The following is a 22199-nucleotide window of genomic DNA, read 5'->3' on the forward strand; positions in this document are numbered from 1 at the left end:
TACAGGTCTGTGAATTGCCAGGTTTACACACTTCAAAACACTCACCATAGCACATACCCTCCCCAATGTCCATAACCCCCCCACCACCCTCTCCCAACCCCTCTCCCCCCAGCAACCCTAAGTTTGTTTTGTGAGATTAAGACTCTGTTATGGTTTGTCTCCCTCCTGATCCCATCTTGAACTTCCATCTGATTCTATAATAGTACAAAGCATACCTTTTAAATAACTTCGGAATTCCTTTAAAAGCACATACACTCAGGCAGTCTCAATGAAAACAGCAAGTAAGGCCTTCAACAAGTGACATCTGGAGGTTTACTTGAATCATAAACCAGAAGATCTAGTTCCAACAAGTTTAAGTGTACTTTCTCCTAAATTCTATTATTCAGTTATATTTGGCTCTGGAAGAGATCTGCCTGCTACTTAATATTCAAGTTAGTAATAAGAACTTGGCAACAGTGTGGTTGGTATATATACAATACACATGCCAGTTTTTCTCATTTTAGAAAGAAGAACCTGGCAAAAGTACAGCATCTTTCTTTAATTTCAAATAAAAATCTTACATTTGAATTTTAAAATAACTATGTCAATAATAGTTAATACTGTAACAGTTAGCACTACAATTGTTTCATGTTTATGGGCAAGTTTGTCAGAATTCCTTTCTGGACATTAGAGTCTCCTCATGAAACATCAGTATAGTTATAATGCCAAGACACAAGACCCTGATATCATAAAGACCAAGAGAATCTGAACCACTGATCTTCTTGATTTTAAAGCGTTTATTGTTAAGGTGCTTTAAAAGAGAGTTGTGTGAAATTAAGTACCATATAAAATGAAACAACAATTTTTTATGTATCATTTTTTTACTGGATATATGCCACAATGGTATATAGCTTCACTTAAGAAGAAGATCCAAGAAGCAAAATCAAATCCATGGAACTTGAGATACAAATGCTAAAACAAAAAATGTAAATCTTTATCAACAAGGAGATGTTCTCAGATAACATATGATTAGGAAATAGCTATGCAATTTAAAACTATAAGTTAATGCCTGGAAGATAAAGCAATTTTTGCTTTAAATATTTATACCTATTCTTTGGTGATCTGGGCAGTAAAAGAAATTCTCCTGAGTTTATCAAAGAAATTACAGCAATGTGTTAAAAATGAAGTTACTAATACATTACAGGGAACTATGCTCATCAGAACATGCAACAGCTCAGGAAATGTGTAATCTAATCCTATAAGGAAAAAAAAAATTCAACATGGGAGATTAAAGGAACCCTATATCACTTACACTACTTATTATTAAAGAATTTCTTTAAAGTATACTATAGCTCAAACTAAAAAAAAAAAAAAATGCCAGGAAGGTCAACTACTATTAGGGCTAGTTTTCCTAACTTCTACTCTGTTAATTTTCTTTACTACATGATTTACCTAGTTTTTGCTACATTGACAAATGTTCAGTGACTATACATGGAGGAAAAATGAGAATGTAGGTCTTAAAACCCAAACCTCAGAATACAGAGGGTCTCCTCATGAATCACTAGAGAAACTATTTGAAAATATTTCTCCTGCAACATTTATTGATAAGTTTTCTTTATTTATCTTACCTGCAAATGCAAGAGCCGCAACACCCAGTCCTACAGCGATCAAACTTCTTGCCTATGAAGGAAAAAATGATTATATCACTTACGGTCTTACACACTAGCTTTTTTAAAGTAAGCCATTTTAAATAGTGAAAATAATTATTTTAAATAATGAAAATAACTATGTTAAATACATTTTCCTCAACCTCTGCTGTGAAGAAGAGAATTTTTTTCATCTGCAGTGTCTATGGGATTCTACCTATTGCATTCTATATCAGCTAATTTTCAGTAAACTAAAATCATTCTAGATATCATTTAATTTCCATATATTTGAATTCATTCTACCCAAGAGTTTGTATGTCACCTATTGGTAAAATAAAAATCTTTTAAAAAATAATGAATAACTTAAAAGTTAATTTCTACCTTTCTAGATTACTTGTTTTTAAGATTTTATTTATTTACATATTTATGTATTCATTTATTTTGGGGGGTGGGGAAACAGAGGGAGAAGGACAAGCAGACACCATACTGAGCACAGAGCCCAACATGGGACCCGATCCCATAACCCCAAGATCCTTACCTGAGCCAAAACCAAGAGTTGGATGCTCAGTTGACTGAGCCACCCAGACACTCCTGTAAATTATTCTTAATAGTCGGTTAAATATATTTATCTTCTACAAAGATAAAAAGCACATATTTCCTTAATATTTACAATGCTCAATGGCATTTGCTATATTTAAAATTTTGACAAAACATTAGATCTATGTTTAGTAAATAAGTCAACCTGACAACAGTTAGTAAAAATTATGAATAACTTTGGGGTGCCTGGGTGGCTCAGTGGGTTAAAAGCCTCTGCCTTTGGCGCAGGTCATGATCCCAGGGTCCTGGGATCGAGCCCCACATCGGGCTCTCTGCTCAGCAGGAAGCCTGCTTCCTCCTCTCTCTGCCTACTTGTGATCTCTGTCTGTCAAATAAATAAATAATTTTAAAAATCTTTTAAAAAATAATGAATAACTTAAAAGTTAATTTCTACCTTTCTAGACCAATGTAAAAATGTTTCAATCAGTCAAGAATTCAGAATATAAAATTATGAGCTCATTCTGATAAAAATCTACTTTAAATTGGTTATATACTTCATATTATTCTAGGCTTTTCTCCTTTACCATCTCAGAAAAATATTTCAGTCACAACAGAAAAGGTTTATGTAGCAGAGATCAATGTTTCCCCCCAACATCCATTCTCCCTTTGTTCTCTAGGATCAGGAGTTCCTATTTTTAGCTGGACTTATTTCTAAGCCTCTCTTAAGTGTTGGCTTTTAAGATAATAAGAAGGGTGGTGGTATGTGCAACTTCTGAGAAGCCCTTCGGGGACAGGGGAAATGTCCCTCGAAAACTTTTCCATTCCTGCTTGCTGGAAATGTATACATTCTTCCTGGAGCAGATCTTGGATAAAGAAGGAAAAACAATGGATGAAAGAAGGCTGTATCACGGAGCTGCCACAGCACCCCTGGACTGCCTTTATTTATGTGAGATAATAAGGCTGTATCACGGAGCTGCCACAGCACCCCTGGACTGCCTTTATTTATGTGAGATAATAATAGAATTCTAGCTTCATAAGCCACTATTATTTCCAGGCACTTGCAACCAAATCAAATTTTGATGATACAGAATTAAGTACAGACACCACAGAAATATTTCTGCCTGATTAATGGTGAGAGAGGTAAATCCACAAGATCCAGGAAAGACCATCAAAAACAAATCCAGAATAGTCTCAGTAGGGATCAGAATGGATTCATTTCACATTGGTGCATAAGTAGTAAGATGGAGGCTGAGACCAGAGGGATGATAAAACCAAAAATTCCTGCAAACATCTACAAGTCTACAAGTTCCATGAGGGAATAGAAGTCTCAGGAAATCAAAGCTCCAAATCTTCTGGGGAAGATTTTATCATGAGAAACACCAGGAAACGAAGAGCAGCTGTATGAGGTGCTTTAATATCCAGTAGCTCTCTCTTAGAAATCTAGAGCTCTTCATAGACAATATGAAGTTTATCTATAGTTCTTAGTTCTAGTTCTAAGATACAACTTTCACAAGGCAGTATACTGGCACACTTTAGGAAAAGATATTTTTTTCCCCTGGCAGAGGAATGGAAGCCTAGTGCCAGCTATAGAGAGAGGCAAAATAGTTCCCGAAGTTCCTTTAAGGTTGTCTAAACAGGTTGTCCTGAACAGAAGGGAAGTGAGTACTGATTTAAAAGAAGATATTCTCTTGAGGTGTATTTTTGCCATTTTCTAGAGCTTCTCTGATGCTATATAGTTTGAAATTTTCAGTCTTATCTTCCACTGGTTCACTTCAATGAACTTCAGTCAAAACAAACTACTCAACTATTTCATTGTGAATTATTTTCCTTCCTTAAACCTTGTTTATTCTTTCCCCTGACTAGAAATATTTTATCTTTGCCTACCCAGATAGGACTTGTTCTTGACAACACTTCAGCCTAAATATGCCACAGAATGGGAGAAGTCATTTGTAACAAATTACAATGAGCACATATCCAAAGACATATATAGAATTCCCCCACATCAATAATAAGTAGAGGGACAATCCAATAGAAAAATGGGCAAAACATCAGGAGCTTCATAGAAAAAAAGCTAAATGGTTAAAACATATAAAAAGTAATCAACTGAAAGAGTAACTAGGGGATACTAACAACAACAACAAAATGGCGCTGAAATATTAATACCAGCATATAAAGATCTCTAGCCTTTGTGGAACTTGTGCTGCCTACTGAGGGGTCCTAAGCACTAAGCAACAGTATCTATACTTCTGAGGATTATTGTAAGGATAAAATATAATAATGTATATAAAGAACTTAATATAGTGGGTTGGCACATAGTAAATAGTAAGTGGGAACTGCTTTTAATATTATCAATAAAAATAACTAGCTATTACTGAATATAAGTGGTATGACAGAAGTATGAATGGTGTTATGGAAACACTGAAATTTGTCTAGAGGAAGATTCATGGAAGTAATATTTGAGGTAGGCCCTCGAAAATGAATTGATCTTTTCTAGATTAAATAATCCCAATTTTCACATTTCAAAAAATGCATATTTAAAAAATACAAAGTCTTGAAAAGTTGAGTTATTCTAATTTCATGTTTATAGATTAATATTGTGTCATTTTTATGACTTCAATTACTCAAAACACAAATAGCTGTCTCTACAATTCCAAAGAGATTTTAATTTAAAGGTATTTATATCAGAAACATTAAAGCACTAGGCATTTGGTCATTTTTCACTTTTTAAAAAAATTATTTTTTCATTTTTCACTTTAATACATAAACCTAAACTCTGTTTAGACTTTCTTTGTACTTCTGTCTTCCCTTATTTCTAAAGACCACATTATCCAAGTCCTCACTTGCCCTCTAGTTTCTGGGTGGGTTTTTGCCAAGGAGAGGAAGTATCAAAATGAACACCAAGCATAGGTTACCAATAGCAGGCAGGACTCCAGACACTTCTGCCTACTGCATCTTGGTATCAAAGTTGCCAAGGAAAACACTGTAAAGTCAAGCACTGGATAATGCTTTACTTAAAAAAGATAAAGATCAGTTCTAGTTTTATGCATTAGTCCCTTATGACTAGTGGGTGCCCCCAGTAGTTAGCTGACTAGAGGAAATGGGCCTATAAGCACCCACCTCTCTGGTGGTATGATGGAAGGACCTTCTCCCTCCCTACTCCACACTGTCTCTAGAGTCTGAAACACTGAAATATCTGAGGGCATATGTGAAGCCATTGATTATGCTTAAGCGGAGCAAAGAAACACTCAATAAGCCCGAAACCTGGAAAGATAATGCCACAGAGGTGGGAAATCCAGCAGAGGCTATATGAGGTCCTTATCTCTTGGTAGGGAAGAATTCTGAGCCCAAGGCCCACTTTTATGTGGCCAACTGGGACTGAATACTGTGCATAAGACACAGTCCTTCCCAACAGGAAGCATTAGCAGAAAAGCAAAAGGTAGAAGGATATCGAAGTAATGGTACAATTTACTCCCTGTTATGCCTCCTCTTTGGCCATAGCTCCTGTTAAAGGGCTTCTCTTCCAGGGGTGCCTGGGTGGCTCAGTGGGTTAAAGCCTCTGCCTTCGGCTCAGGTCATGATCCCAGGTCCTGGGATCCAGCCCCGCATCAGGATCTCTGCTCAGCAGGGAGCCTGCTTCCTCCTCTCTCCCTGTCTGCCTCCCTCTCTGTCTGCTTGTGATCTCTGTCAAATAAATAAATAAATAAATCTTAAAAAAAAAAAAAGGGCTCCTCTTCCAAGCCCACAACTCTCATTGGGTTCTGGAACATAATTCTCATCCTCTTGTCCCTTTCCCTGGGTGGATAAGTTTCTAACCTTTGCCAGGTTCTGGGGGATTCATCATTCATTTCTGGTTACCTTAAAGCATACCCACCTGTGCTAATAATCCCTCCATTAAACTATCTTCAAAAAAACCACCCATTACCACCAGACTCTCACTAATACACACATTACATACAGCAGTCACTATACTATGAACAAGGCAAAGGCCTATATCAAATGAGTCCTATGTAGGACACTGACCATGGTAAGCCTCTAGTGTTTTTATGAATCTCCCAAAGACCTTTTAATTTTAGCCTTATTACAAAATTACACTAATTAATAGTTAAATGTGTTATTTCCTTCAGTTTTTCCCAATATCAAGTGTCCTTTAAAATCTAATGATATCTATGGATCACCCCGGAAAATCACAAATACATAAACACAGCAAAATTTTTATATAGTTTGAAGGGATCCAAGGGTTTCTCTGAAGATTTTCAGTTTACAAGTCCCAGTATGAGACTCTCTGTAAAAAATATATATAAATAAAGAAGCTCACTAAAGTAAAAAAGAGTATATCAGATATATTTGAGCTCCTAGAGCACATCAGAAACCTGCCATGTAATTTCATTTTTCATTCATTTAACAAGAAAAATATTAATAATATAACAAAATAGTAATACAAGAAAAATAATGTTGATGCCAGAGTTAACCTCTATTTCTAAAGACTAACGTTACAGAAAGATAAACGTGAAAGGCCTTGCAACCTTTAAAAACAACAACAAAACCAAACCCAGATTAGGTAGATCACTGGAGCAAATAAAAATATTCAATATATGACCAAAAACTGTGGAATCAAGTCTTATTTATCCACAGTGAATGGATAAACTATTGTACAGCTCATCAAAACTCATTCTCCTTAATGGGATTAAAATTCCTTATTGGAAGGTGTTATATCTAATTTACCTCTTTAACGGTATTTGCAATTAATGATATTAAAATAATTTATACTTTTAAGCATAGATAATTGATAACAAAAACATATTATTTGAAAGATGAACTCAACTTGAGATTTTCAGAAAAATACCATGTTATCTTACTTACACAATCAGATTTTGTACTCTGACATAAGAACAAAGGTCTTTCTCTGGGGCACCTGTGTGGCTCAGTGGGTTAAAGTCTCTGCCTTCGGCTCAGGTCCTGATGGGATCGAGCCCCACATCAGGCTCTCTGCTCCGCGGGGAGCCTGCTTCCTCCTCTCTCTCTCTGCCTACCTCTCTGCCTACTTGTGATCTCTGTCTGTCAAATAAATAAACAAATAAATAAATAAACGAACAAAGGTCTTTTTCATAAAGTTTTCAGTGGAAATACTAAAACTATTAGCTATAAGCCATTAAGTTAAAACTTTAACCTTAACTGGTCCAGAATAAGAATATGATCAATTTCCCAGAAAAACATATTTATCTACTACCTAACCATTTTCCATTCACTAAAAAGTCATTGATATTTTTTTTTTTCAGACACAAATTGAGAAAGCTCTAAAAGAGCAATAAATTCCCCAGCCCTCCACATATGTGAACAACCCCAATGGGGAAAAGAAACTATCTAAGATAATTACAAATACAGAAAACAGGAAGTACAGGAGAGCAAATCTGAAATCTCAGCAAGTAGCTCACACAGAATTCTTAACCATACCTTTATTTGGCTTTAATTTTTAAAAGTAAAATAATTTTTAAAAGTAAAATAATGGGCAATTTTTAAATTGCCCATGGTTATTTGGCACAACTGGGTAAGTATCAGAGAATTCCATCAACATCTTCTCTAATTTACAACTGTTGAAAAAATTTCACATAAGCTTTATTACTATGTTATTTCACATTTACTTAAACTTCAGTATTCTATCCTCAGGCTAACAGGATCTAATTTATTTCTTTTACATATGCAACATCGTATCTGATCCAGTGTCAAGCTCGTGGTATTCTTCAATTTTTATTTTGAATGTTTTTTAAATAATGACTCTGTAAAGCTAAATTGCCAGTAACAGAATGACAAAAACAACACTGCAAAGACAATTTAAAAGCACAAGGGTGAGTCAGGCATAGTGTTAGTACCACAAGGAAAGTCATTTTCTAACAACGAGGCAATAACCAGGTTAAATGTCTAAAATTGCTCATGTGATTGGATTAGCATCATGGTACTTCTGTGATTTTACAGAAACTAGAGAAATGCTATTTCTTTGACTTAGGAAAACTATAATATGTGCTGAAAATAAAAATAATCAGGCAGTGGTATTTAAAAAAGAAAGACGTGTATATGCCTTTACTCTCACCTAGCTAAAACTGGCATAGTTGACATATACACACAGAAAGAGAAGATGGTAAATGTGGATGCCATACAAGGGTTTTTGTTGTTTTTATTTTTTTTTTTAAGATTTTTATTTATTTATTTATTTGACAGACAGAGATCACAAGTAGGCAGAGAGGCAGGCGGAGAGAGAGAGAGGAGGAGGCAGTCTCCCTGGTGAGCAGAGAGCCTGATGCAGGGCTCGATCCCAGGACCCCGGGGATCGCCACCTGAGCTGAAGGCAGAGGCTTTAATCCACTGAGCCACCCAGGTGCCCCAATGATATTTAATTCTTAAAAATTCAGGACAACTTTAGATTTTATCTGTGAAAAATGTCAAAAAACAGTTTTCACTGTGTTACCTTTGACCATACAGGAAGCATGAATACTTTAGATATTAAAATGTCCAGGCATATGCATAATAGCACTGCAGAAACCAATGAATGATAAACTCTCAATGAAATCATTGAATGGTTTCAAAATAGTTGGTGAGGTACCACAGAGATTCCTTTTCTTACACTGCTAAGTCTGACTGAAGAAAAAAGTCTTATGTCCACACTAAAAGGTATCAGAAGAATATTATGGCTTCTGATGTCTGTTGGCCTTCGAATCTGCTCAATATCATCTCCTCTTCATCTTTAACTCATACCATTCCCCATTTCTCTTTGCCTTTAGTATTCTAAATTTGTATTCTTTTATAAGACTTCATGTTTTTCATCCATGTGGCAAGCATGAACTACCTCGGTCTTCCACCCTGATTATCCATACCTTTCACCCCTGAAAGTATGGGCTTTGAAGTTAATCAGGCTCAAAATCCAAATCAACATTTACTGGTTGTATCACCCTAAGCTGATTTGTCTGAACCCATTTCTTCATCTATACAATGGAAATGTGAATACCTATGTCATAATATGCTCAAAATAATTTATGAGACAAGGTTATGAAAAATGACCAGCACACTGTGTAAACGTGGCAGATCTCTGCTACTCCTTCTTTACTCCCATGTCTTTACTCTTACTCCATCCGCTTTGCTCAGTCCTCCTGGAAAATTCCTACATACTCCTCAGCAAATGGTTTCAAGGTTATCTCCCAGGGAAGCCTTCCCCATCCATCTCCTTACCCAAGCAAACCTCTTTAGTGCCCCCACAGTATTTAACAGATCTATTATAACACATGGTACACAATTTAATAATGGTTTTACCTGTCTATTTCACTTCCTAAAATGGGAGCTTTCTGGAAGTAGGGACTATTTATCTCTTTGGATTTCCAATACCTAACAAAGTACCCAAAGTAACAAAGTAGCTTTTAAAAATTTTGTATAATGAGATGAAAATGACCTTAAGAAGCTTCCCCACTATACAAATGGCTTTTAGAATCTGTATGATTTATATACTGCATTGTGTGTCTACTAGTGAATGGAATTATATTTGAAATGGGAAAAGAAATGGACAGTGGTCATCAAATTTCACTAAGACACAAACAAATAATCAAGTCTCTAAACATCCTAGACCAGGTAAATATATCTAACAATCTCACAGATGACCAAGAAAATGAAATAAAGAGCTGTGTGTCAGTTAAATTTCATTACAAATATCAAGATAATTCACAGGTCCATGTAGGAAAACATGAAAAGACTGAATTGTTTTAAGAAAGAAAATAAAGAAACTTCCAATTGAAAGAGTTAGGTACTTTTCAAGTAGCTATTTGGAGGATATCTCTCATCTTTGACTGGTTGACTGATTTCAAAAAATACTCAGTGAGTGCCTACTATATTATATGCCAGTCCCAATTCTAAATTCTGATGATTTATCAGACAAAATCCTTATCCTTCTGAAGCTACACTTTAGCACAAGAAACAGACATTAAACAATATAAATCAGAAAAATATACAATAGAAAGTGTTATGTGCTGTAGAGAATATTAAGCAGGTAAAGAAGTGGGTGTGTACTTGTATACCGAGAGCAACAAATTTAGATAGAGTAAGCAGGGAAAGCTTCACTGAAAAGGTGATTTTTAGGGGTAAAAAAAAAAAACCGGAAGAAAGTGGAGAAGCCATGCCAGTGTCTAAGGAAAGATCACTGGGCAGGAATAAGTATGAAGGCCCCAAGGGAAGGGACATACCATAAGTAAGCCTGGTGTGTTTAAGGAATACCCAGAAGGCCAATGTGCACAGAGCAGAAATTGACAGAGTGGGAAGGATTATGGAATGAGGTTAGAAGGTAACATGGGGACAGATCATGTCAGGCCTTAGGGGTCAACATAAGGATTTTAACTCTGAGTGATACAAGACATGACTGTTTTGAGAAGAAGCCTAACATTATCTTATTTAGAATTCTAAAATTCACTAGATGTCATGTTAAGAATAAACATGTCAAAGCCAGAGACAGGGAGATGACTTAGGAGTCTATTAAAACAATCTATTAAAATAATAGTAGCTTGCACCAAAGGGATTAGTGATGAAGATGGGGAAAAGTAGTCTGCTTCTGGATACATTCTGAAGGCTTTAAGATTTGTTGAGAGATTGGAAGTAATGAGAGGAGAAGAAACAGTGTTCAATGATAGATGAATGGATAAAGAAAATGTGTGTGTTTGTGTATACACATACGCACAATGGGATATTATTCACCCATAAAAAAAAAAAAACAAGCAAATTCTGGGATTTGTGACAACATGGATGAACCTGGAGTAACTACATTATGCAAAGTGAAATAACCCAGACACAGCAAGACAAATACTATATATGATCTAACATTTATGTGGAATCTAAAAAAGCTGAACTCATGAACTCATTGGAGCGGAGATTAGAATGGTGGTTGCCAGGGGCTGGGCATAGAGAAATGGGGTGATGGTGGCTAAACTTGCGCTTATGAGTAAATTTTACACCTGAATTTGCCAAGAGTATGTCTTAAGTGTTCTCACCACACACATACACACACACAATGTGAGGTGATATATGTGTTAATTAGCTTGGTTGTGGTAATCATACACAAAGTATATGTATATCAAATTATACTGTATACCTTCAATATATACAATTTTTACTTGTAAATTATAATTCAATAAAGCTGGGGTATTAAAAGGAATGTCAAGGTTATTGCCTTAAACAACTGGAAGAATGGTGTTGCCTGAGAGAAAAATCTGTGAGAGGACTGAGGTCAGAAGAAAGGGAAGTCATCAGCTCTCTTCTGGACTTTTTTTTTCTAAAAACATACCATGATGAAAATGGTAAATAAAGCCCAGGCAAAGCGGTATGTGAATTCATAACACCTGGGGAGAAAAAAAAGTTCTCATCTAAGAATGGAGAAGAAGAATGAGCAGGTTGTTTCAAAAAACATTCTTTCTTTGTTATCTTGCAGTGACTCAACTCTCAAGGGTTAATCACAAGCAAATCACTTTCTGCTGAACTCAGTGTTTTATGCTGCCTTATTATTTGGTTCAATTTCTACAAAGAAAGCTCTTTGAATTTAAATAGCGTAAGTGAAAAAGAAAAAGAGAGGAAACAAGAAAGACTGTTGGCAAATCAGCAGAATTTGGGAAAGAAAGGTATTGCACATACAGATCAAAAGAAAGAGGAAAAGACAATTTATACTCAAGAAAAAGCTTCAGACATGATAAAATGAATGACATTAGGAAGAGAATTTTTACAATAATCATTCCCTAAAATCTTCAAGCTGGCATGAATTTCATAGACTTTCATATCTAAATTGGACCCGTACACATTAATTTACTTAGCCTTTACCATCCATTGCCAAAAACAAATACATGTGAAACTCTCAAATACGAATTCCCCTGAAAACCTTAAATTAAGCAAAAAAGAAAAGACAAAGTGAACTACATCTTTATTTGCTCCACTTTAAAGTCACTTGATTTATTTTTAACTACAGGCAAGCATTAATTTCTATACCAAGACTAGAGAGTAAATAAAATGGCAAAACAATAAAATAAAACCAAAAGCCAAACATAATAAAAAACAAAACTCTTAGGCTTGGCCCGATTTTTAGAGAAGTATTTCTCTAACTTCTAAAATAATTAATAAAAATTCCCCAAACTTATAACCTCGCTATACATAATGATTTCTTTCTTTCTCTTTCTTTCTTTCTTTCTTTCTTTCTTTCTTTCTTTCTTTCTTTCTTTCTTTCTTTTTTAAAGTATTCATTTGAGAGAAAGAGAGAGCACAAGCAGGGAGGAAGGTCAGAAAGAAAGGGAGAAGCAGACTCCCAACCAAGTGGGAAGCCTTACGGAGGACTCAATCCCAGGACCCTGGGACTATAACCTGAGCTGAAGGCAGATACTTAACGGACTGAACCACCCAGGTGCCCCCACATAATGATTTCTTAAGAATAATTTTTTTTTAAGATTTTATTTATTTATTTGACACAGAGAGAGAACACAAGTAGGCAGAGCAGCAGGCAGAGAGAGAGGGGGAAGCAGGCTTCCTGCTGAGCAGAGAGCCTGAGGTGGGACTCAATCCCAGGACCCTGAGATCATGACCTGAGCTGAGGGCAGAGACTTAACCCACTGAACCACCCAGGCACCCCAAGAATAGTCTTTTAAGTACTGTTTCTTCAGTGATCCACTTTCTTGTAATCCACCTTGTCTCCACTTTCTCCTAATAAAATAAGCAGCTTTCTTTGTTGATATTAAGTGTGGCTGGTTGAAGTCCCGCCCCCATATCAACGGAGCTGTGGATGCCTCAGAAAGCACGAAGAGCTCCTGGGCTTATCACAGGTTTGCCCAACAAGACTGTATATTTGATTACAAGTCCTTAAACTCAAAGATGGTTCATTTCCATGTCCATTTGGTTAGGTCATCAATGCAACACTGATGGAGGTGTTGCTTTGTGGATTATTTCGAACACGTGGTTAGTGTTTACTATCAGTTGCTTTTAAAGGAGTTTATCTTTGATAATATTGTGGGCCTTGTACAATCAGTTGAAAGGCCCTAAGAACAAAACTGAGTTTCCCTCAGGAAGTAGAAATTCAACCTCAAGAATAAGCTACTGTCTAAGTTTCCAGCCCTCAGGCCTGCCCTACAATTTTTTTTTTTTTAAGACTTATTTATTTGAGGGCACCTGGATGGCTCAGTGGGTTAAGCTGCTGCCTTCTGCTTGGGTCATGATCCCAGGGTCCGGGGATCGAGCCCCGCATCGGGCTCTCTGCTCAGCAGGGAGCCTGCTTCCTCCTCTCTCTCTCTCTGCCTGCCTCTCTGCCTACTTGTGATCTCTCTCTGTAAAATAAATAAATAAAATCTAAAAAAAAAAAAAAGACTTATTTATTTGAGAGAGAAAGAGAGGATGAGCAGGGAAGGGAGGGCAGAGAGAGAAAGAAAAGCAGACTCCCTGCTGAGCAGAGAGCCTGATGCCATGTGAGGCTCAGTCCCAGGATCCCAGGATCATGACCTGAGCCAAAGGCAGGTGCTTAACTGGTTGAGCCACCCAGGCACTCCTGCCCTACAAATTTTAGACTTGCCAGTCCACACAATTACGTAAGCCAAATCAGCAAAATAAACAAATAAATAATACAAACTACTTGGTTCAGTTTTCTGAAAAATCCTGACTAATATAGATTTCTGCAGTGTTCCAGGATCAGAAAATAAAGCTTTTAGTTATATGCCCTTAATTTGTTCATTGTTCACTAATTAATCCAATATTCAAACATTTAATCTGATTGCCTACTACAGGACCAGGCACTGCACTAGGGGTAAATAAATAGAACAGTAAGATGATGTCACAAAAGTTACAAACTGATTCAAAATTTTAAAACAAAACATGTATGTCTTCAAATTTTGCTAGCTTGCTTTAATTATTTTATCTATAAATGTATCTAATTCCTTTGAGAACTTACTAAATTTTTAGCCAGAAATGCTTCCTGAAATAATAAAAGTATGCTAATACTATTTGTCAATGATTCTCAAAAGTTGACACATAGGACATTACCATCCTTAAGTTCAAATTTTAAACCAGATAAAAACATACTCCAGTTTCTTTGCAAAGGCACATGGCTATAAATGCCATCCCTTTTCTCATCTTGCTATATTAACGTGCAGGAGCATTGAGGTTAAGATCCACTGCTTTATACAATTATATTGAGATAACAGTGTGCAGAGAATAATGTAGTGCACAGACTTTGCTGGTGTTAACAAGGTTCATCAGTCAATTTTGGAACAAGGATGCACTGACCAAAAACCCTAAGCATATAAAATTATAGTAACATAGTAATTGGAATTATCTAAAAATTTGTAAAAATGTTTACTTTAACTTGAGATGGGAAGACTTCATTTTTATATCTTCAATATAATTTAGTCAATGTAGTAGGGAGCAATGGAATGGAGAGGCTGAAAGATGACTTCAGCAGATACTTGACCAGGGGGCACCAATAAGACACCTGAACCTACTCTTACACATTTTCCCTGAGAGCTGGTCCTACCCTCTATCTGGACCATGGCACCTTTTCTCAAAATACTCTCTCTCCTCTGAAGATGCTGGCTGTGAGGAAGGGAGCGGAGGTACCTGAGTCATATCCCCACTACTCTCACTGACTCTATTTGTCCCTGCCCTTCTGTTTCACCACCCTTCACTAAAAGATATGATCAATCCCTATCCCTAACACAGAAGGGTGTTTGATATATGGCTTTTCAGCTACTAAACAGCAAAAGGAAAAATTGAACTACTCTAGACAGGCAGCAATATCAAGTAAACACCCAAATAAGAAAGAAATCAATGCCACTGGAATCTCCCCTATTCCAATAGCACCACCTCTCTACTTCCCAGTTTATTTCTGTTGTGATCCCAGACTAAAACTTCATGATCTTTCTCCCCTACTAAATTATAAGCCTCTAGAGAGCAAGAAGTAGGCTTTATTCATCTTAAGTCCCAAAACAGAGTATGGGTCAAATGAGTGACAGGAGGGATGCCTATGGGGATAGATGGTTAAACAGACAGATGGCCAGGTGGCTGAGTACTCTGCTTCTGGGTAATAGATGGCTTCTGAGAAGAGTCCAGATAAACCTGAAGGACAGAGTCAAGGTTAGGCCAAGGAGGAAAATGGAAAGGTACTGGGACAAATAAAGATTAGAAGATGGGGAACCTGAATTCTGATTAAGGTTTTGCTCTTAATTCACTGTGAACTTAGGTTACCATGAGTGAATATGTCTCTGTGTTGGAGAACAGGGATCATCTATAAACTATGTTAAATACCTATAAAATGTTAAATCTAGATTAGATTCGTTACCTGTGAAATATTTAAACAAATTCAAACAGACAACTTATATAAAGTCAACTTCCATCTATTTAACAATATGGAATCATCTCAAGATTAAGCAGACCAACCAGAAGCAGGTAAGATCTTCAAAGCAAAATTCTAATCAGAAAATTAACTCAGAATGGTACTGAAAAACAACTATCACATTTGGAAAAGATTTGTTAAGAAGTAAGATCCAGTGTAGGCTCTGCATCCTTGCTTTGTGTTTCCCAATGCTAAACATGTCAAATCTATAAATGGAACTTTTGAGACTTGCTCTTTGATCTGAAGCTTCAGATACACCTGCTCTCAAAAGCTGTGTCTTTTAGGCACTCAAGGTTCATTTAGGTCTAAGAGTTGGTTTCTTTAACTTTCTTCACTGCCCTAAATTTCTCTTTCAAGTTTAAGGGGTATCCTTAATTCTGTTTCTAAAATTTGGAAGAAAGGGACTTTTTCACCCAATGGATATCCTTTACCATTTTATTACTGTACTTTTATTAAATTATTTCTTTTCCCGTGACTTCCTGAATTAAGAGTTCTAAACTATCCCTAAATTAAGGTCTAAACTTTTTAGCATTTTTTAAAAATGAGCTTTCCCCTCCCCACACCTCCACACTCCACACCTACGTCTCCCCTCAATATATTTATTTGTTGTCTCTACCTGGAAAATTTCTATTGACTGTTTTAAAAGATGCAAGCAGAAATACTCACATTATTCTAGATACAGAGACACTATACTTTTATACAAAAAGATATATTTGTTTTATTTTCAACAGCTTCCACAGGGTGTCCAATGTTTTGCCGGCATTTCTTACTGCAATACAGTAAGTCAAAGTCACAATTATAGAGGTGAAACAAAAGACAGAAAACATCTAGCATAGAAAAAACCCACATTTTCCAGAGGAAGACACTGAAGTCCTGAAAAGTGACATGCCTTGCCCAAGTTATAGCGGGGTTATCAGTGTCTGCATTAGAACTAAAATGTAAGTATTTTAATTCCCTAGGGAACCCTATGTCTTCAACCAACAATTTAAAATTAGTCCCATACTCTTCAAATTATAAAAACCTGTCAATCTTTCCATTGTAAACTCATATTTGATGAAACATCCCTATCTGACTTTAATGACCATTCACAAAAACCTTGTCATGTCTTATCCTATTTATTAGTTTAATTACCTAGAAAACATATTATCATTTAATTATCAAATGCCAAACTAGATCCTAGCACCAGTCCTTGATGCCTTTGTTTCTTATAACTCCCTACTTTTTCACAAAATTTGATCTTCCCTCACCCACCCCCAAGAAATTGTATTTTCAATACTCTTACATTTAATATAAAATCACCCAGTTTGTTAAGTATGGAAATAGATTACACTGACCACTTTAATAAGTATGTAAGTGAAATCACTCTTATATCCTTAAACTTTTCTTCTAGATAGGGACATGTGGCAAACTTGTCATTCTTCCAGTACAAAGGCCACTAATGAGAAGCACACATTTTAGCCAACAACTCCAAGTCTTACAAGTTGTTGAGAGAGTGAGTCAGTAAAAAAAATCTCATGAACGGATGCTAGGAATTCAAATTGGGACAATCTGTCTTGAGGGTAATTTCATCATTGGAATCAACAGCCTTCAATATATTCAAGTCATTAGGCTCAGTAAGTATAATTTTAAAAAATTATCCTTAAGAAAATAATCAGAGAGGTGCATAAAAACTTACATATGAGAATATTCATCACTGCACTATTTGCAATATAAAAACTGGAAATAATCTGAATACCCACCAATAGGGGGATAATTAAATAAATTAGGGCATACCTGAAATATGCACTGACAAATAATATACTGAGGAATGGTTATAGATGATATAATAAATGATTATAAAACAGAATGCACAGCATATACACAGAAGAAAAAGGAAACAGAATGAGATAAACCAAAATTTAACCGTAGTTATATATTCTTAGTACCTACATTTTATCATTTAAACAAAGTCCTAGGATCACAGATTTTTAAATCAAAGAAATATGGTCTGACTTTTGAATCTTTACTTGTCAGCTCCATGACCTCTGACAAATTACTTAACCTTCTCATCTGTAAAATGAGGATAATAATTATAGATAAGTATGAATTTTTATAAATTAGAACATTCACATGTATCACTTAGTATTTGGGATGTGATAAGCATTTAATAAATGGTAGGTATTACAATTACTATAATATATTATTATACGGTTGTTTCTTTCAAAGTCAGAGGAAAAAATAAAGGTTACTAGGAAAGAAAAATCTTGCGAAAATCCTACTTGGTCAGAAGGGTTTAATAACTTAATTTCTTAAGCCAGAAACCCTCTGACCTATCTATTTCCAAATAAACTTTGAAAACAAACTCCTCCTGGCACTCTTCAATAAAAACAAATGCACTGATCTTTGGCATCTCCCTTTTTATCGCTACACTTAATTTTGCACCCTGATCATAAAAATGATCTTGCTGCACCTCTAGCTAGCCTCGTCTTTATCATGTACTCCTATTATTACACTGACTTTAGAGTCCCTGGCAAGTACTCCCTAAACTCTTTCGGCTTACATCTGATGTATACCTTACCTGCAACACTGTGGTTTTGCTTATTCTTCTTGCTTGGGAAATCATGCCATTTTCTGAAAACTTTTACTCCCTTACAATAAGCTTTTCACTTTAGGCAACAATTTCTTAAGAGTGGTTATGCTGACAGCTTAAATTTCATTACACAGTATTCTTTTCTTCCTTTCTGAGTTAAGGTAAAATAAAATTAACTTGGCTTCAAGGTTTAAGAATTTTTAAACGTATCTTGAAGTATCTGAAGACTGAAAATTACCACAAATACCAGGACTATAAATCATTTCTCGGAGTTGGATTTCATCAGGTTCCAATATCTAAATGATGGAGCAGCAATATCATTCAGTGAAAAAGTCAAGGACTTTTTAAGTCAAAATTGGTTTAATATCTTAGTCCTGCCACTTACCAGCTATATGGCCTTGACCACTTTGGTCCTCAGTTTTCTTATATATAAAATGGTGAAAAGTAACATCCACCTTCTCAGAGTTCTAAGAAATGGGAAAATGTAATTACAGCATCTAGTAATTAGCAGACATTGACTAAGTGCTAGTTTACTTCCTCAGTTATGTGCATGCACATTATGAACTCAGTACCTTCATACCTATCTGTTTTATCTTATTTTTATATATTCAACAAATAAAAATAGAAAACATTACTAATATTATGGAAGCAGGAGATAGGTATGAATTTTTTTCACTTTATAAAATAACATACTCAAAAAAGATTAAGAAGCAGTGTTTTGGGGCAAACAAACTTGAAAAAAAACTTGTACTGGCCAAAAGTGTATTTGGAGTACAAGGACCTAAAGTGATATTCTACAAAATCTCAGTGTCAAAAAGCCCGAGGATACCAATGCAGACAATAACGTTAGCATCAGAAACAGATCTGCTGACACTTAGAAAAGAGAATGAATGAGTCATGATATTCCTACATGATATTCCAACTGTTCTAAACTACATGATAGTCTAAATATTTTTTAAAAGTAGAATAGCACAAGTTTTCTAGAATGGAAGTAAAGGCAGAAACAAGTTACCCCAAATTACTTAAAGGAAATATACAAATTAGGTATCAATTCACAGTACTTTTTAAAACTTCTATTTAAAACTCTTCACAAAACCCCATAAAATATACCTAGAAATATTAAGTACTATGGGTGATGGACATTGCGAAGGGTATGTGCTGTGGTGAGTAACTGTGAACTGTGTAAGACTGATGAATCACAGGGCGCCTGGGTGGTTTAGTGGGTTAAACCTCTGCCTTCAGCTCAGGTCATGATCTCAGGATCCTGGGATCAAGCCCCACATCGGGCTCTCTGCTCAGCAGGGAGCCTGCTTCCCCTTCTCTCTCTGCCTGCCTCTGTGTCTACTTGTGATCTCTCTCTCTGTCATATAAATAAATAAAATCTTTAAAAAAAAAAAGACTGATGAATCACAGACCTGTATCCCTGAAACAAATAATACATTATATGTTAATTAAAAAAAAGTAAGTACTATATAGTTATAAAGTACTTGATGAGTAAAACTTTAGCGTAATTGCAGATAGGAAGTATTTAAGGGAAAAAGGGCTATTTATAGTATATTCATAACTGATTTCATCTCTGTTTTAGTTCTTATCCCTTCAGTTCTGTATATCTGCTATACAAAATTATTTTTTTCCGTTGAGGCAGTGGTGACAACTGTTGTTAAATTCCAGGTATGCCAAAGTGAAATGGAAATTATTCCCTGGAAGATCATAATAAATCTTTTAGAGAATATGCAATATTTTACTTTATACCTGGAGATAGGCACTTCTGCTCACTGACTCAGTAAAATTCTATAAGCCTGGAATATAATGATAAATACAAAAAGACTGATGAATCTCTCTCTATCTCTCTCTTTGATTTCACAGTGCACTGGCATCCTCTATTAGCAGTCCCTAATAGAAGAAGTTGAAAAATAAAAATAAAGCCAAACCAACAAAACAAAAAAGAGCATGGCTGAAGCTGCAGGAGAAATACTACATTTTCTGGTGGACTGAAAGGGTAGCCACCTACCTCAGACAAGGAACTCTTTTACTATCATACTTCATCAGCGATATAAGGAGAAGATAAGGAAAATGGGGATAAGTTGGGTAAGAGGAAAAAAATGAAACTATTAGGATCCAGAGTTGTGACCCAGAATGAAGTTTCCCGGGAGGTAAGATTTCATACACAAAACGCTTCTTAGAGAGATGGTTGATTCTAGGACAGGGACAAAAATATACAAGATGAGCCTAGAGCACCTTACCTTATAGTGCCAAAAGTAAGGAAGTGCTCAAAAAAAAACCCATAGTAATGGGGTATGTCGAAAGTGCACAGGAGCCAACTGAAAGAGCCACCAAGGCCAAAGGTGGAACCATTTGAGCTACAAGATAAACAATACTGGATTATAACCCCCCAAAGTATAAATATCCACAAATCTTGATTGATGTAAATAAATGACTGAGTAAATAAGTGGGGGAGAAGAGAAAGATCTCTTGTGCAGAAAAATTCCAAGTGATTTCATAAAGAACTCTACCCTCAAGGAGGGGAAGCTTAACTCCCCACTCCTTAAATATGCACCACACATAGTGACTTCCTTTCAAAAAGTACTATATAGAATGGAAAAGAAGTTAACTTTACCATGGAGAAACCAGAAAAATACTACTTCATCAGATTAGATCAAGGCTAACTTATATAGTGAGAGATCATGTTTATAGTATGTGCCTTTCATATGGATAAATTCTACAAAATATTTGACCAGCATTCCTCAAATCTGTCAGGGTCATCAAAAACAAGGTGAGTCTGAGAAACTCTCATAGCCAAGAGGAACCCAAAGGGACACAAAAGCTCAATGTAATGTGGTACCGTGGATGGGATCCTGGGACATTAAAAGGACAATAGGTAAAAAATGAAGAATCTGAAAAATGTACAGACTTTGGTTAGTAATGTTATTAAGCAATATCGGTTTGTTAATGATAACAGACCATACTAACACACGATGTTAACATGGGAAACTGAGTGAGGTACACCGGGATTTTGTGTGCTATCTTTTCGCTTTTCTATAAATCTAAATCTGTATTTGAAAAAAAGCCTATTCAATTTTAAAAGGAAAAAATGTTACCCATGGTGATCAGATTTTCATGAGAGCGAATAATGCTTATTTGATTCCTAATAGCATTTAAATAATATTCAGAGAGCATAAGACAGTGAAAATGGAGTTCCTCAAAGAATACTCTCTGCCTTACGCTATGAGTGAATGAGACTCCTGTGGACTAAGGGACTACACACCATTTATAAAATTGTGTTCTGTAACAGTGTTTTTAGGAGACTATGCTTACAAATTTCTCAACCTCTGTGGAATTCAAATCACGTCACAGCTGAAAATAACCAACGTGAGAGTGTTCATCCCAGAGCTGTTTGTATTCACTGATCCATTCCCCAGCTTCCCCCTACTCCGCTCCACTGGCAGGACAGCTAAGTCCTGCAGGCTCCTGTGTCACCTGGCTCCAGCGGGGTCCCACCCATGGGATGCAGTCGTGGGAGACAGGAGGGTGGTAAAGGGGAAAGGCCAAGGTACCTCTCCTCTTTCCTCTCTGTGTCTCCATGGGTGCAGCTCCCCACTGGATAGACCGCCGTGGTCCAGTTACCAAGGATGGTTATGAAAACACTACCTCTTTCCTTTTGACCCCACAGCCTTGAGAAGGCTAACAGCTTTTTCCTGTTCTCAACCTCTGCACTGCCTCGCAATCCGGCCTGGCTTCACAGCAACTCCTTCACCTATAAAGCCAACTCTCTGTGCTACATTTCCTTCGTTTTACATAATTTAGATGTGTCTGTTTTCCTAGTTAGACCTTCCCTGACACAATTAGGAAGTTTGAAGGGGAAAGAAGATAGAATTATATTTTGACTAAAAGCAGAGGCCAGAAAGCAGAATACCTTTGGGGTTCATCCACACATCAACTGTGGGACCCTGGGCAAATTATTTCATTGCTTTATGCCTCAATTTAGATCTATAAGTGGGGGGTTATAATAGTACCTACATCTCACAGGGTTATTACATGGACTAAATGAGTTCATGCATTTAAGGAATTAGCCTAATGCCTGGTAAAA

At 36.2% G+C, this 22199-nt stretch overlaps 1 protein-coding gene across 1 annotated transcript in view; it reads right to left on the reverse strand.

Annotated features, from left to right (window-relative positions):
* Positions 1-22199, reverse strand: part of DNAJC15 (DnaJ heat shock protein family (Hsp40) member C15) — a 73346-nt gene that overhangs the window by 43765 nt on the left and 7382 nt on the right. The window contains exon 2 of the mRNA XM_059377506.1: positions 1608-1659. Within this exon, the coding sequence (XP_059233489.1) occupies positions 1608-1659 (52 nt within the window). The remainder of the gene's footprint in view (positions 1-1607; positions 1660-22199) is intronic.

Source organism: Mustela nigripes, chromosome 15 (assembly GCF_022355385.1).
Source record: "Mustela nigripes isolate SB6536 chromosome 15, MUSNIG.SB6536, whole genome shotgun sequence".
Taxonomy (NCBI): Eukaryota; Metazoa; Chordata; class Mammalia; order Carnivora; family Mustelidae; genus Mustela; species Mustela nigripes.